The following is a 16,537-nucleotide window of genomic DNA, read 5'->3' on the forward strand; positions in this document are numbered from 1 at the left end:
GCAGCAACCAGAGGCAATATTGACTTCTTAGTGCAGAACTCAAGAGTTTTACAGTTACAAGTGGCAAACACTTCTGCACTTGGATTAGCAGAGAATGTCTAATTTTTTTGAGGAAAAGGGAAAACTTTGAGAAACTCCCATGTTGAGGAGGAGTCCTTCGATCTCGACTCAGATTTTTGAGGAATCGGGGGGAAATCTCACATTTTGTGAGGAGACTTCCTCGAAATCTGAGGAGTTTTCGTCAAAAGTTTTCTCTTTTCCCCCAAAAATGAGACATTGTTTTTACCGTGGAGTAATTATTCCATTGTGCAAAGACAAACTAATCCATTCAGGAGGATTAAGCGTGTGTCGAGACATCCCATGTTTTATAATTTTCTGTCGGTGAATACTGCACGCCGTTTTTTCCCATGTGGCTTGTGTCACTATGAAGTCTTACCCTGAGGGGTCGTGTACCCTGAGGAAACATAATCACACTCGTATGCAACGACCGCACAAGAAAAAGGTGCGCGAACTGCGCGAGTTCGACACACAGTGGGTTGTCAGGTACCCTTACAAGTGATTGGAAATGTCAGAAGTCATCGAGCCCCCTCCCCCCCCCAAAAAAAAAAATAAATAACGTGCTGAGTTAAACATACGTTTCATTTCGGATTTTGTGCAAATAAATGAATGCACAAGTGTTCAAATCAAAGTAGAAATGTGTGCAAAAAATATGAATTCGTGCAAATAAAAATACAAATCCAGTTAGTGTTTGGCGCAAGTTTGGCGCAAGTTTGGCGCAAGTTTGGCGCGCGCGAGTATGCAAACACAGTCCTAGTCTCACGATGCAAAGTTGGCAAAGTATTCGCGAGTTTAGCCTGGGCCCATGAAGAACGAGATGGCGTGACCCCTCGGAAGTCACATGTCACGTCAGTGATTGGAGCGGTGACGCGAGAGTGTCCGCATTTACGGAAAGACGCCCCTAGTTTCCAGTGCAGCCCGGCTTGCGCTCACTTTCCTTTTCTTCTCTCTCGCGGCCGCCGCCGACGTGCCAGCCGGCCCGCCGCGGCCCGGGCTCCCCGTCACGCCCGTCACCACCGTCACGGCGCGCACTGACCGTCTTCAACAGCAGAAGGATCCTGCGCAATCCAGGACGGTCGGACTGGTGACGGCCAAACGGACGGACAGACGGACGTGCGACACGCAGCAGCTGCTGCTACGGCGGGGCATTTCCGGGGATAGGTGCGCCTCGCCTGCCGCCCGGGCTGGTCTCCTGCCCTCGGATTAGCCATCGTGACTCATGGCTAACGTCGCTAAAGGCGTTACTCTGGCGTGACGTACACCACCTGACCTGAGCAGCGTGGCGGGCCGAAGGCGGCGGCGCTTGGGCCCAGCAGCCAAGGCTCCCGCCGCGGCCCGCGGCCCGCGCCACGCCGGCCGCGGGTCCCAGGCGCGTCCTTGAGCCAGTGACTGCGGGGGGACGGACCCGCGGAGGCCCCCCCTCCCTCCTCATGCCCCTGGCCCTCGCGTAATGATGGGTCCACGCACAAAAAGTGTGTTTTCCGAATCAGAAATGGGCCTTGGTAATGGTAAATTTAGCAAACGGTTTGCTGTTTTCCAGTAAAACGTTTGCGGTTTTGCTGATAAGTACTATGAACCGGAAACCCAAATGTGTGCAGATCGCACTATTAAGAGGCGTATGAACGCCCATTCGTACACATGGAGGCACAAGGGCACAAGTGTGTAAATTTTAAAGGTAAATTCACATCTTTACTCCACGAATGGGCATTCACACACCTACAAATGTGCGGCTTTCACACACGCGCGTTTCCAGTGTAGAAGATGAAACGGTTTGCAGCTATAGGGAGACACAACTAGGAGCGAGCTTTTCTTATGGGAGCTCTTCTGAACTACTGCCTCCTCAGCTACCCCCGCAACACATGGGTCGGCTGGGTCCCGCCTATCCCTTTGCGTGGACCCTCGGAAGCCTCGGAAGCAGGTAGCCGCAGCCACCACCGCAGCAACATCTCCTCAGAAAAGCTCGCTCCTGGCTGTGTCTCCCTATACAGTAAAATCAAAAAGTTTTGGTCGTAGGTCCAGATGTTTTCACACACCTTTGTTGGAGTATCAAACTGTTTGCTAAATTTACTTGGGCCAACTTCTGATACAGCAAACTCCCTATATATTTGGTGTAATTAGTCTACGCAGTCTAAGAGAATGGGAGAGTCTAGCTAGAGGGTCGTGTGTGGAAGCGGGGTTTGTTGTTTTTCTCGGCGCTCTGAACAAAGCTCACCTTGAAAATGAGTCTCCTTCGAAGCGTCGGCAAAAATTGCCAAACGTCCTCGCTGCTGAAACGGATCTGATTCGACGGTTTTATGAAAGGTCATGCTGCACTTTGGAACGTAAAACTTAAAACCTAAATGAGGCTGATCTGAGGCAGGTGCCGTGATTCGTTCGAAGGAGCTATCTATCTATGGTCAGAGACGACAGGCCAGCTCTGGCACTCTGCAAATCTAACGCATAAATTTACAATTTTCTTGTGGTGTGTGAATGTTACAGTTTGGCTCTTCGGACGCGAAGTACTTTCCACCTCGAAATACTACATATAGATGCAAGACTAGACGCACGCAATACTTCAGATGGTGGTACCTCAGAGAATGAGATGTATTTCAGACTTTTCTTTTATGAAAAGTTCCCTGAAAATTTCTGGATGTTCGCTCACAGCAGAGGGGGGCGAAGAACCCCCATACAAAGACGCGCGTGTACTATAGGACGAGGACGGACACAGAGGAGAGCGGCAATCTCGCGGGCCCTTTTCAACGTGATGTTCTTTCATGACATTCATGGTCCCGACGACGGTCGGTGGTGGCGGTGTGGAGAGGGGGGAGGGGGCTGAGCAGGATTCGATGGCCGACTCGCGCTCCCAGCTGGGCCTAGTTAGGCCCTAGTGCCTTCCATAGAAGGCACCTGCAGCTGGGCGCGCTGGACGCAGCTGCCGCCAGATGGCTCTCCAGAACAGGAGGGCACAATAATAAGGCGGAGAGGCGAGAGGGAACAGGCAGAGCAGGCCATACGGCGTCCGCGTACAAATATGAAATACAAGTACTCGTAGATATGAGATTTGGGTGGTGTCCCATCTTGTGTCTGTCGCGTCGCGTAAGGTATACCTTACGGAGGGAGATTATCTGCGGGAAAGGGAAGTGCGCATGAAACGCGTTAGCATTCAATAATGTCCACGTTACCATGAAAACACGGCCTACAGGAAAAGGCGGAAAACCCAACTTTATTTTTCGAATGTGGACAATTTCCATAAAGACAGATGGAGAAGCAGTGAACATGTGCTGCATGTTCTTCCCATACAAGGAGGCGTCCAGCAGGCGCTGTGGCACTGATTCGTATATTACACATAGATCACGTGACCCACCAGTTCCCATAAAGCTGCTGGCTCCTCGTGGATGTGTGTCATCGATGAGGCCAGTGAAGAGTAGCAGTACTGCATGCTAAATAGTCTACGAAGCAATAAATCAGAATATGCCTGCGTAGAAAATACATGGAAATTAATCCGAAATCCCTTCCTGCTCGAACTGCAGACAAGGTGCGCAGTGGCGCAGGCCCCGGGGAGGTGCGCATGTCTATACGAATCTAGTGGGAGCAGTGAGTATGTGAGGTGAGCGGGGTAAGGGGGGTTGCCCTCATACAGGCGCGCGTGCTACAGTCTAGAAAATCGAGCGTGATGGAGGGCTGCCTAAAATGCAGGAGGGCAGAGTCTATGAGTCTATTGAGCGGGGTAAGGGTTGCCTTCATTCAGGCGTGCGTGATACAGTCTAGAAAATCGAGCATGATGGAGGGCTGCCGAAAATGGAGGAGGGCAGAGTCTAGAGGTCTATGAGCCGGGTAAGATGGGGCAGGGCGGGGCAGGGTCATGCACGCGCCACTTCTCTACAAAGACATTGGCTGCTGCAGCCGAGCCCCCAGCTGAGCCCGCTGGCCAGCAGCAATCAGCGCTCCGGGCCGACCTGAGGGCGGTCCTGGCCCTCCACAGGCACTCAGACAGCGAGGCGAACACACGAGGCGCCGTCGCCACATGCACGCCGAGCACGCCGACGGCGAGCAGCAGCGTGCCAAAGACAGGCGGGGCAGCAGAAGGCAGGCCAGCAGCAGAGCCAGAGCAGAGCCAGCAGAGCGCTGGCGGGGCTGGGCTGGCGTGGCGAGCCGGCCAAGAGCGGCAACGCCGCACCGCGTGCCATTCCTCAGCGGTCGGGAGAGCGGGAGAGCGAGCGAGAGAGAGCGAGAGCGGAGCAGAGTGGGAGGGAGAGAGAGGGGGAGCTGGCGATAAAGGGTGCGGCGGCAGGGCGGGGGGAAGATCGGCCCGAGGGCCGGAGAGGTGAGAGAAACAGAACGTGGAAGAGGAGAGCGAGAGAGAGAGAAAGAGAATCATTGCCGCGCGGGTGCATACGGCGGCGCCAGGGCGATGCGGCGCGTGACATAGTGGTCCCGGGCCTGACCTACCACGCCCCCGTGCAGGACACACCACACGCTTGTACCACACAGACAGACAGACACACACACACACACACACAGTCGGTCGCGACACTCACCTGCGAAGTCAGCCACGTTAGGGTCCGAGCCGGCCTCCAGGAGCCGACGCACCTGGCTCAGGTCCCCCTTGATGGCGGCCAGGTGCAGGGGCGTCTCCCCGCGCTCGTTGCGGGCCTTGGACCTCGACGGCGAGGGGTTGGCGGCGGGGCTGGTGGCCGCCACCGTCGGCCCCGGGCCCGTCGCGGCCCCCGAGCCGCCGCCCACTCCGTGGGCCGCCGCGTCCCCCGAGGTCGCCGCCTGTCCCGGCCCCGGTCCTGCAAAAGAGGAAGAGGCGCCTCCGTCAGGACAAGAACAAGTTTGTGACTGAGGCTCCCAGCGCACAACGCCGCGAGGTGTTGTGCACAAGGAGGCATCTGCTTAAAATTGAAGTGGTTCCTCGGAACAACTTTTCTCCCACACCGCTCGCGAGTTTTTGTTAAATTTCTCATGAGCACAGAGAACACACCATGTTCGAAAAGTTACACACGGAGGAGAGCGTACACATGAGAGAAGCTGGACGCGTAGAGCCGGATTTAGGTGGCAATTTTGAAGTGATCCATAGTTTCCACCATGGAAGTGACGCCGGGCGACGCGACAAGCGTACCAGGCGTACCGTCGCCATCGGTAAACGGATATTTATTGATCGTACGTACAGTGCTGTACGCCCCAAGGGACGGGCCCTGCTGGGCCCTGCCTGTGGGGAGGGGAAGGATAGGGGTACTCCTTCACGACGGCGCATATGTCACTGGCAGGCCATTTTAAACGTATATTACGAAACATTACCGTTCGATCAATATTTGTCCTTGGTTATGTGGAAGGATGTCATGCAATCTCGAGGTTGAATCCTAATTTTGCCCCACCAATCCAAGGTTTGCTGCGCCAGTGTTGCTGGATCAGCGCTGGATCCGCACCTGGCGCCCGCTGACGCGGCGGGACGGCGCGGCCACCGCGCTGCAGGCCGCGCTGACGGGCCGACAGAAGAGTAGCAAAAAACGCCCCCGCCCATCCCATGGTTCGTTTGTAGCGCGAAATAAAACTCCGGCGTGAGCTACAAAAAAGGTATAGAAATAAAAGAAGGGGGGGGTAAAAACTAAGTATTACAGTTACGCACGGTGGTGGGCTCGTAGTAAGGCGTAGATAGCGCGGCCCCGGAGGCCCCAAATATTCCAGTTTCATTACAAAGCTTACAGTGAGTGGGAGGAAGAGGGTTCTATAGAGCCACCCCCCCTCCCCCCCCCAGTATTCCAATTACGTACGTTACTAAGTGGGTGCAGTGAGAGGGGAGCAGAAGGGCGCTGAAGACACCTGGAGCTCCAAGTCTTCCAGTTATACGTTACAGTGAGTACAATGAAAATGAGAGGAATGCATAGGGCCCTGAATCCCCCCCCCCCACATATTCCAGTTATACGTTAGAGTGAGTACAGTGAGAGGGGACAGAGGGCCCTGGAGCCCCCAAGTCTTTCAGTTATACGTTACAGTGGGCAAGTATGAGGTAGGCAGAGGGCCCTGAAGCTCCCCACGAATTCAAGTTATACGTTACAGTGGTTACAGTGAGAGGGGACAGAGGGCCCTGGAGCCCCCAAGTCTTTCAGTGATGTGTTACAGTGAGCAAGTGTGAGGTAGGCAGAGGACCCTGGAGGCCCCTCCCCACGAATTCCAGTTATACGTTACATAGGTCACAGTGAGAGGGAGGTAGAAGGCCCTGGAGCCCCCCACCAATTCCAGTTATACGTTACAGTGGTTACAGTGATAGGGAGGCATAGGGCCCTGGAGCCCCCACCAATTCCAGTTATACGTTACAGTGGTCACAGTGAAAGGGAGGCAGAAGGCCCTGGAGCCCCCCACCAATTCCAGTTATACGTTACAGTGGTTACAGTGAGAGGGGGGCATAGGGCCCTGGAGCCCCCCACGAATTCCAGTTATACGTTACAGTTGGTACAGTGAGAGGGAGGCATAGGGCCCTGGAGCCCCCCACGAATTCCAGTTATACGTTACAGTTGGTACAGTGAGAGGGAGGCAGAGGGTCCTGGAGCCCCCTGGAGCCCCCTGGAGCCCCGCGGCCCGGCCGCCAGGGGCCGCCGGGCCTGGGGGTGGAAGTGAGAAAGACGACCCCCTCGTTGCCCCCTCCCCTCCCCGCCCCGCCCCTGGCCCGGGCCGGCAATCAATACCGTACCGCATGGCGAGACGTGGCAACGCCGCCTGCCCGGGCGGGGCGGGGCGGGGCAGGGCGGGGCGGAGAGAGGCGGGGCGAGGTGGGGCGGGGGAGCCGCCCGGGCCCTGGGACGGGCTGGCGGCGCGGGCTCCACGGCGCAGCAGACGATGAAAACTTAAAGGGGAACATCTCATCGGGAGCTACGCCCCGGCTACAGCCCGGCTACAGCCACCATGTTACGCCTAAGCCTCGCGGAGATAGAATCGGGTACCAAAGAGCTCCACGAACTACCCCATGAGGAGGTCTTCCCGACCGCGTCTTTACCTCGCCGGGAACGTCGTCATCCACTGCGCTCCTGGTCGCGAATGTCCCCGCGAGGTGCTCAACATCAGAGGGCACTTTGCGACCATCGCGAATGGCACTGAGCTCGAAAGCCGAAGCCTCTAATGTGAAAAGTTTTTATTTAATGGAGCAGAGGAGAGATGCGTCGACGCGAAAATGAAACCCGCGAGATGGCTGCTGCTTCGTAGCGGTGGCATCCCGGAGAAAAGAATTTCAATAAAACTTTGAGAGGATTTCACACCCTTTCTCCCGCGGGAAGGCATGCACGCCAGGTAGAAGGTGCACCACAGAGCGACCGTACTGTTCTTACAACAGCATGAGTAGTAACTTGCAAAAACTCAAAAGCGTCACTCACTTGGACTCGGGGGTAAAACGCGACACACAGACACATTGCGGGCCACAGAGAAGTACTCGAGGTGGTGCTCGGTTACTCGGTAGCACTTCTGCAAACCAATCTATACCGAGTATTTCGGTCCACGTAGTACCGGTTCGAGTGGGTTTGCCTACCTCACATGGCTGATTAGCATTGCGTAGTGCTGGTAGTGCTCTTTACCGACAATTTGCGACGATTTTTGGCAAAAAATGGATTTGCCAATTGTAACACGTCTCTGAACAGAACCAGTTCAACTAATGTGGTTTCTCCCGGCCGCGGGCGAGGAGGCAACCCACACGCGTGCATGCAGTACAGTATGAATATACACACAACAAATGTGCTTTACCTTCAAGAGGCACTAAAGGTTTAGTTTTAGTTTAGTTAGAGAGAGCGCGGGGCTAAAAGAAGCAACGCTTCTGGTGACCAAGCGTACGGGCAGAGATGCCTAATGTACCTATGAACCCTCATTGAAGTTGAAGTTGAAGCACTACTACACACTGTAGTGCCACTGCGACCCCCGCATAACCCCCTCAGAGGCAGCACAGAGAACATCTCGGCCTCGGGGCCTGGGCTGGCCTGGGGCCTGGGCCGTTGCTACGGCTACGAGCCACGACCAAGTACGTACTTCAGCACCCCGCGAGTTTACAAGCGCCCCTTTTACAAGAGCCAAAGGTACGTACTGCAAGAGGAGAAGGTCGACAGAACGGCCACTCGCGCGCATTTCACTTGTAAATGACACCAACGGGGTTGCCTCGTGTGTAGAGAGGAGGGGGGAGGGCGGGGGTCATCGTCAAGCAAGGAATCCTGCTCGACGGTCTGGGCTTTGCCCCCCCCCCCCTCCTTGCCTTTCACTGTTAAATTCCTACAAAGCATTTGCTTTGCAGAGCTGCAAAGTATTTTGCTCCTTTGTAGCTACGAAGCATTTACTTTGCAATTACAAAGTGATGCTTTGCAATTGCGAAGCAATGAAAACGCTGCAAAGCATCGCTTTGCAACTGCAAAGTGTCACTTCGTAATTGCAAAGCATCACTTTGTAATTGCGAAGTAAATGCTTTGTAGTTACAAAGGAGCAAAATACTTCGCAGGCATTTAACAGTGTTCCCTCTCCTCGAGACCATGGAAATTCGACAACCCGGGTTAGGGTCCTGTAATGACCCTGCCCCTCTGTCTATCTCTTTCTCGCTCTCTCACTCACACACACGAGCTCATGTCGCAGTGAGCGGCTGTGAACCCTCAGCGAGGGGGTACCTCGTACTAACTCGAACACCCAGGCCTGTATACTAAAGGCGTACTAACTCGTACTAAACAGCGTAATAACGAGTACTAATGGCATAAATCAAGCGCAATAATGCTGTAATGACATAATTTTGCAAAAATACCGCCAAAAATAGGCTGTACAAACGTGCACTAACGTACTAACTCGTACACTTTAATCAGGAGTGATTTCCCCCTCGGCCCTAAGCCACATCACAGGCACTGCCGCACCTACACTGTGGCACTGGCACCGTACTGTAAGGTACGCCGAAGTACGCACTGCAAGTACTCGCGTATACACCGGGCCCACGGCCCGCCCGGCCACGCCCAAAGCAAAGTGCGCAGGCCGCAGGCCATATAACACTGCAGCGGAATGTGCAGTTGTCGGTTTATGGCGCTATGCAATGGCAAACGCGTCGCGGACCGGATGGGCCGCGGGGGCCGCGTCCGAAGCGCTGCTCTCATCAGCCCAGCGGTCCCCGGCCCGAGCCTCGCGGGCAACAAGATAAGTCCTTCGGGACGCAGCCGAGCGCAAGCCGAGGCGCAAGCCCGCCCCGTCGTCGGCCGAGGATTACTTCCCAAACTCCTTGAGCCCCGACAATATTCTGTTCTCTCCAGCAGCGCCTCGGCGGGTATGGCGGAGCTGGTGACGTGGCCGACGTGGCGCTCAGCTCGCTCCCAAAAACGACAATACGAAAACCCTACGCGCCCGTGTGTGTGTGCGTGCCTTTGCGCCCGTGTGTGTGCCTTTGCGCGCGTGTGTGGATGGGGGGAAGGGGTTCACGGGCTTGTCCAAGGCAAGTACACAAAATGAATACAAATTCGGAACAGGTTTTTTTCAAAACCAGTTTCCTCTGATTCGCGCTCGTTTCGAAGGGAATGGGTTCGTAAATACATAAGTAAACTGCGGGCTGGAGTTCCAGAGAACTTGTAAACGCAGTTTTTACACACATCCAATTCCTCTTCAGCAAACATCCCCTCCCTCTCCCCGCAGGTTTTCCCTTCAGCGTTCTAACCAAGCTCACGGCCCTTTTAACACCATGTTCTAACAACTAACGTACAGTAGTGTCCACGTCATCGGTGCACTCCGTCGCCACGGCAGTAGCCTTCACCCCAGCCTTGCTCAGCTCATGTCGCCCGCCCCGCTGACTGAATGCAACATCAGCAATTAGTTTTCCCCCCAGCGCCGGGACATGACATAATTATAAGCGGACGCGCGCGCGGTGTACAAAAAAACGACAAGGACACTAAAATAAAAATTCCAAAAAATGGTGACTTTACTTCCGCCCTGCGACCCTGCAGCGCTCAAATATAGCCCCGTGGGGCGACCACCCGCGACGGTATTTTCGTTATTTTTATAACCCTGTCTCGCCAGGTTGCCCCAGCGCCGCAAAAATATACACGGCATAACGGGCGGCGGGGGCACGGCCAGGCTCGAACCCTGCGATGCACCTTGACTATTTACGGATAGACCCCCCTCACCCCCGAAAATACTCGGACACACACACACACACACGCGCACGGGCTCTTTACCGGTGCGACCATATGGTCACCGACTGCACGGAGTGGCACACGACACGTTTTAGGGGTTGGGCACAAATTACCTGCTCCGTCATTTTCTTCACAGGGTGATGGGGACAGGATGGGGACACATACTTGTTCACGGCAACTCTGTTCAAAACTTGGAGAGTTGAAGCTGAAATGACCGCGTGTTCGGAAGAGCATGAAGTACAGGGCCATGGGCGCGGTTCTTTCTTTCAGGTTATACTGTAACGGATGCAGGCGTGCGTGCGGGCTTGCCTATCGTCGCTCACTGAGGCGGCCGAGGCGCCTAGAAGGCCCCGTGCGAGTAGCGAGTATGCAACCCGTCCGCACGCCTGCAGACGAAAGGAACGTCGTCGATGAACCACCCTGTAGTATATACCAGGTGGCTGACTCACGCCGCGCACTTTCGTAACTATACTGTACCGCATGCACGGGTGCGGGCGGGTTGCGTACACTGTAAACCCGGGGTGTCCAGGTAGGCGACATAAGTCGCCTAGTTTTGCGGGTCAGGCTACATGCTGGACACTCCGGTTTTACAGTGCACTCGCACGGGGCCATACGGAGCCATGGGCAGCATCACACACCCAGAAAAGTGTTTCTTTGAAAAAACATAAGGAATTTTTGTCCTTGAATCAAAGAAATTCCATTGTTTCAAAGTAAAATTGCCCTTAAAATAAAGAGTTTTCCTTGAATTAAGCAAAGTTTTTCCTTCAGCCAAAGAAAACATTTCGTTATATTTATTTAAGGAAAATTTCCTTAATTCGACGCTAATTTCTTTAACTTAAGGCAATTTCGCCTTGTTTCAAGGAAACGATTTTCTGGGTGCAGGAAAACCCGACGGCACCTGTGCATGCGGTGCGGTACAGTGTGGCAAACGAAAGTGCGCGGCGTGAGCCAGCCAGCTGGAATGAATCCCCTCGGATAACATTTTTCCTGAAGGGATACACATTTTAACATTTCAGTGGTGTTCGGAGAACTTATTATTACTATTATTGAACCCATTATCCAATATTCAAGGTAAGAAGGCCCGTCACGCGCCCACTAAACACGGAGTAAAATGTGTACGGCAAGGCACCGTTCAAGTTCCTGTACATACGTTCAACATAACGAGTCCTAGAATGTGCGAAATCCCCTGTCAAAACTCGCCGTCGGCGCGAAGTGCACGATGGTTATTGGACGACGACGATCATGACGATCGAACCGAATCGCAGCAGCAGCGCCGCCAGCGCCGCGGCCCACGCACACCCCATTCATTAGGCAGAGATACAGACAGCTGGATTAGAATGTTAAAAGGTCATGCGTTGGCGCGTATTTTTTTTTAAAGATGTGTTTTTATTTTCGGGAAGCGAGGGGGGGGGGGGGGCAAGAAAAGCTTTTCTAGCGCACGTGTCGGGGCTGTGCGCCGCACGCGCGCGGCAGATGAGGGAGGCTGCTCAAATTTTAACAGTGCTCAGAGTGATAGATTGATTATTGATACGGAGGCGGATTGCGCTGCCGCGAGGCGTCCCGGCGCGGCGCGCGGGCGTCCTCGCCGCCTCGCCGTCACGCCCTGCGCGCATGACTCGCGCCTCGTCGGTGAAATGGAACGGGATTTAATGAATGAATGAATGGATGAACGTCATCCGAATCGTTTCGGACAAGCTGGTGTATGTGTAAAATACTATGGCACTACGGCTTTGCTTGGTATGATGCGCTTCATCTGAAAACAGCGGCGGAATTTATCTTTCCCCACAATCGAAGCGCGGTGTGCGTCATTCAAACAAAGTAATTTTCTAAAAACATCACTCAAGCGTCGCCCTCCCAACGCTCTCCCCATAGAAACTGAAAAGCAATACGTCGCTCTCCCAAGGACGGACGAGCGTGATTCCTGCAATTTCAGTGGGGGATCGCGATTTTCCTAGTCGGCCGCAGCCTTGCAAGCGAATTTGCCCGCGCCCACAACGCACGCGCCTCGCGCAGCTAGGCGCCAGCGGTAGAATAAACATTCAATATTATCATGTGACAATGCACACACGCGGAGAGCTCTTACCTACAACCCTTCCGCGCAAGTTCCATGCCGAAGCATGTCTGTCGCCCACGGTCTACAATAGGGAACTTCGCAGTGGAAACTGTATGCACCCAAAGTCAGTGGGTTTTTAATCATCCAAAAAGTCCAGCTGTTACACAACGGTTGTACACCATGGTTGTCTTTAAAAGTATTGGGGTAAGAAATTCCGAGAAGGAAAATGAAAACACGACGATATTCTGTGCTGGTGCCGATAAGGCGAGCGGGCCGCGGCGGCCGGTCGACACTTTGCCCTGTAGTCTGCTGGACGCTGTGCGTGAGCTCGGGCTTACAGGCCATTAGAGGGGCCCAAATCGACATCAAACGCTCCGTCACTACTCAAATTAGGACGGATCGGCTGAAGTTCGCCAAGTCGCATGGTGTGCGAGGGGGGGCTCTTGAGTCGGCGTGAGCGTCCTCATCGGGGAGGCAGAGGCCAGAGACCAGAGACCCCCCCCCTTTTTTTTTCTCTTTGCTGCACCCGTGCACTTGTGATGGCCGACTCCTCCGACTCGACAAGGGGACGCAAGCGCCATCTAGCGGGTGGGCTCCCTCGCGCGCGTCCATACCCCGCGCGCCGCGGGGCCCTGCCCTCCGTGGCCCTCCCCGCCGTAGAGTCGAGCTTCGGGTGCACGCCCCCAGAGCGCGCCCCGCACATCCTGCTCTAATGTCAGTCTCTCCATGCATTGTTTCTCACTCTCTCCCCCTCTCTGTCATTTCACGGTGGCATAATAAAAGCCCCCCCCCCTGACACTTCTCACTCACGACGGCAGCCAATCGGCTGAGAGCCGAGACATCGCCAGCAGGCTTACCGCCCAGCTGACCGAGAGCAAGAGGTCCTTGCACCTGTCACTGTGCCTGTGCTGCTGCTGCTGAGGGTAGCCCTCCTGTGGAACAGCTCTCCTCCAGGTCCAGCCGCTCAGGGGGAGAGGACATCCTTGTGGCCAAAACGGCCACCTTAACGTCCGCTAAAACGCCCGGCCGCCAGCTCAGCACCCTGACCACCATCATCACCTTAACCTCAACTGTCATGTGTGCCAATTGAGACAAGAGTAGAACAAGAAGAGAATCCTCTCCTCACAATAGTCCCGAGTCCAAGACCATGACTTTGGATAGTGAAGTCAGAGTCAGACATTGGAAGCAGCTGACCCCACCCCAGCCCAGGTTCCTATAGAGTTTAGCACTCACCTTGGTTGTCATCGGATGTCATCTGCATCAGGAGTGCCAGTTGCTGACGTTCAGACACAGGAGCAGTAGCTCCCCGTATACCCTTGGAGATCTTTGCACGAGCTGTAGAGCCGGGCATTTTGAACTCATCACCTTGCTGAACGGAGCCTAAAGAGGAAGAAAGAAATTAACATTTAAAGTAAGTTATAGTACGTTGTGGGTGAGGTTCCACTTCAATATAGTTACAAAAACAAAATAGCTCAAAAATACTCTTGATGTCCCTTTTAGTCATACGAAAGATGTGTTTCCAAAATTAAAACTAAATATGTTTCAAACAATTACGTTTTCTAATTCTAAACTTGTCTAAAATGCAATAAAGGTCTTGTAAAAAGATACAGACTGAAAGAAAAGCTTGTTTTGTTCAATATTTTTACTTAAACCTGAAGCAAATTGTCATTAAGTAACTTAACATTATTTTCAGACAATAAAATAATTGTTTGACACTTGTGTTTGATGCAAAGTGACCTTCCTACTATGACGAACACAAAAATCTTACCATGAAATGGCTACAGTTAGATGTCGATAAAATACTACCATTGTCAAAGCTTGAGCGCTTAAAGCTTTAAGCACAGAAGAACTCAGTCAGCGAGCAAATGTTAAGGTCAACTCGAATTTTGTAAACCAATCCACTTCATACGACAGGGCGAGGACGCACACCTACTCAACAGAACGACACACAAACGCACACTGAACGGGCGCCAGCGCGCCCAGATAAGAGTGCAGAGCAAGGGCTTTGAGGTTAGATGCTTACAACACGGGACACTTATGCTGCCTCTGCAAAGCTGTGTGGATGGGTGTCAACATGTCTCGAGCCCCCTCCATGAAAAATACTAGTAGAATAACTGTTTTTTACTGCTATTGACTGAAATTTGAGTGACAAATGGTAGAAATCGATCGCGAACGACCACCAGAAGTGCGGGCTGGAGTCACTCTTGCGCCCCAAAAAATTGCCTTATAAGCCTGAAAAGTGATTCTGCGATGTGTAAATTGTGTATTAATCAAACTTGTCGATACTAAAGTGCTTGCGGAAGAAATAGTGGACGATTTTTGGTAAGGCATGCACCGGCCAGAACAACATTCCTTAACGTTCAGACAGATGCTGCTTATAACAACGTCTGAAAGTTATTCTCTCCTTCTCGTAGGATAACAAAGAGTAGGCAGATATCAACCTCACCTTTTGTACGAAGTATTAAACCAGTTTTGGCCCGTGAAATGCACAATATCGGAACGCTACGATTTCAAATTCAAATCGCGACAAATCACAACAAAAATACGACGCACTGCCTTCTGTAACTGGAGGTTCTCCTCTCTGCTCCTGTAGCGTGGAGCGTGGCCCAACGACTTCTTTCGGACGCTTGAGGATGAGTTTTCTTTCATTCTGTTATTTTCAGACTTCTCCTGGGTAGACTCGCACAGAACGGAACAGATAAAATTGGATTTGCTGACACAAGAATTATTGGCTGAATTAGCAGGACATGCGATCGAGGATCGACTCGTCTTTTGCGCGTTGCCAAAGTTCGCCTGTTTGCTTCAACGCATGGTCGACGTCCTTTTCTCCATCTACTATGTTCGCAAACCCTTCCTTCGACTTGGGCGGGTTTGCTTCGCTCTGCATGCCTAGACTTTAAATCTACAGGTCAGCCCAGCTTGCTGGTGAAAAACGCTGATTATGTCAGTTTCGAGGGATGTTTTTGTTACGCGCTGACACAAGCTGACAACAGCGCAGAAAACAGCCGTTGGCGCGCTCTGAACAACGTCATGAACGCCATGGGGGGGGGGGGGCAAAATGGGGCAAAACTGCAAAAATAGGGGGTAAGGGGTTGACTCGACAGGGTGGGGTGCGAACGGGTTTGCTGCATGTCGCCTAGAGCCATGGTGCCTTACGGCCCCGTGCGAGTAGGCAACCCGCCCGCACGTCTGTCTGCGGGCCAGTATACGCGTTTGCTCCAACGGGGCACAACGACCATCCCCCCCCCCCCTTTGTCCCGGGTGAATCTCTTCAGTTCTTGCGGGACTCTATTCTTGATACTAGGGCCGCAAGGGGGCCATGGTGCCTTAAGGACGAAGGGAGTAGGCAAACCCGCAACACAACTGGAGCGCATTTAAAGATTCGTCCGGTACCTGATCACATACCGACGTGAGAAACCTAAACTCGCCTCCATTGGGGGGGGGGGGGGTCGTGCTTCCCTACTCCGCCTATTTGCTTATCCAACATCCAAGTCACATTGAACAATCATGTCAAATTTCAACTAAATGAAAAAAGGGGGTAGGCAGGGGCATACACGACCACGCCTTCTATACTGTAGTGTCACTGATGTCATATACCGACGTTGATGTTGAAACAACGCTAAACTAGAGACTAGAGACCGTTATAACTATCTGCCGGAAACTACCTGTATATTTGAAATGTTTACAAAATGAATCTAGATTTTGACGTAGACTGTGTGTTTGGATATGGCCTATGACCCGGTGGTTGATTCGCCCGACCCACTTCCATAGTATACTGTACCGGTATGCACTCGTGCGGTCGGGTTGCCTACCCACTCGTCGTCAGGCGCCATGGCTCGAGACGAATTATAAGCAAACCCGCGCCGCGAATGTTGACGGGGCAGATTGGCAAATTAGACTTCTGGCAGCAATTGTGTGGGTACGTAACCGCAGTGTGCTGTGCAGACTATGACTGACCTATGTGCTGCATCCAAACATGAATTGGTTTTACACAGACAGGAGGGTTCTGGTTCTATCTAGTCTGTGATCCGATAGTGTCATTCTGGTGATTTCTCGGCGATCTGATTCTTGTGGCCCGTCCGCCGCCTCACCTACCGTGACCTTGAGCTGTTTTGTCCGATGGAGAATCAAGGTGAAGAGAGAGCGGGGGAGGCGGGGGGAGAGCCCAAAAAGGGGATCGAAAGAGGGCGCGGACGGCAGATGGGAGCGCGTGGAAAGGAGAGAGACAGAGGCGCCTCCGGGGGGAAAGGACGGAGAGAGAGGATCGATAGACGGACGCGGTGATGCTGCGGACTTTAGAGGGATGGAAAGGGGGGGG

The 16,537-nt window shown here is 53.3% G+C and overlaps 1 protein-coding gene across 3 annotated transcripts in view; it reads right to left on the minus strand.

Moving 5' to 3' along the window:
• LOC113203063 (ankyrin repeat domain-containing protein 12) overlaps positions 1 to 14,817 on the minus strand; it is a 38,011-nt gene extending 23,194 nt beyond the window's left edge. The window contains exons 1-3 of one of the 3 annotated variants that reach the window (XM_052265330.1): positions 14,666 to 14,817; positions 13,453 to 13,599; positions 4,575 to 4,829 (exon numbers count right to left, since the gene is read on the minus strand). In XM_052265330.1, the coding sequence (XP_052121290.1) occupies positions 4,575 to 4,829; positions 13,453 to 13,570 (373 nt within the window). In that variant the 5' untranslated portion in view covers positions 13,571 to 13,599; positions 14,666 to 14,817. Of the gene's footprint in view, positions 1 to 4,574; positions 4,830 to 13,452; positions 13,600 to 13,987; positions 14,150 to 14,665 lie in introns of those variants that run through there. The other 2 variants (XM_052265331.1, XM_052265332.1) reach the window with 2 other exon arrangements.
• Positions 14,818 to 16,537: the final 1,720 nt, after the last annotated feature.

This window comes from Frankliniella occidentalis, unplaced genomic scaffold, assembly GCF_000697945.3.
Source record: "Frankliniella occidentalis isolate FOCC.00 unplaced genomic scaffold, Focc_3.1 Scaffold26, whole genome shotgun sequence".
NCBI classification, from domain to species: Eukaryota; Metazoa; Arthropoda; class Insecta; order Thysanoptera; family Thripidae; genus Frankliniella; species Frankliniella occidentalis.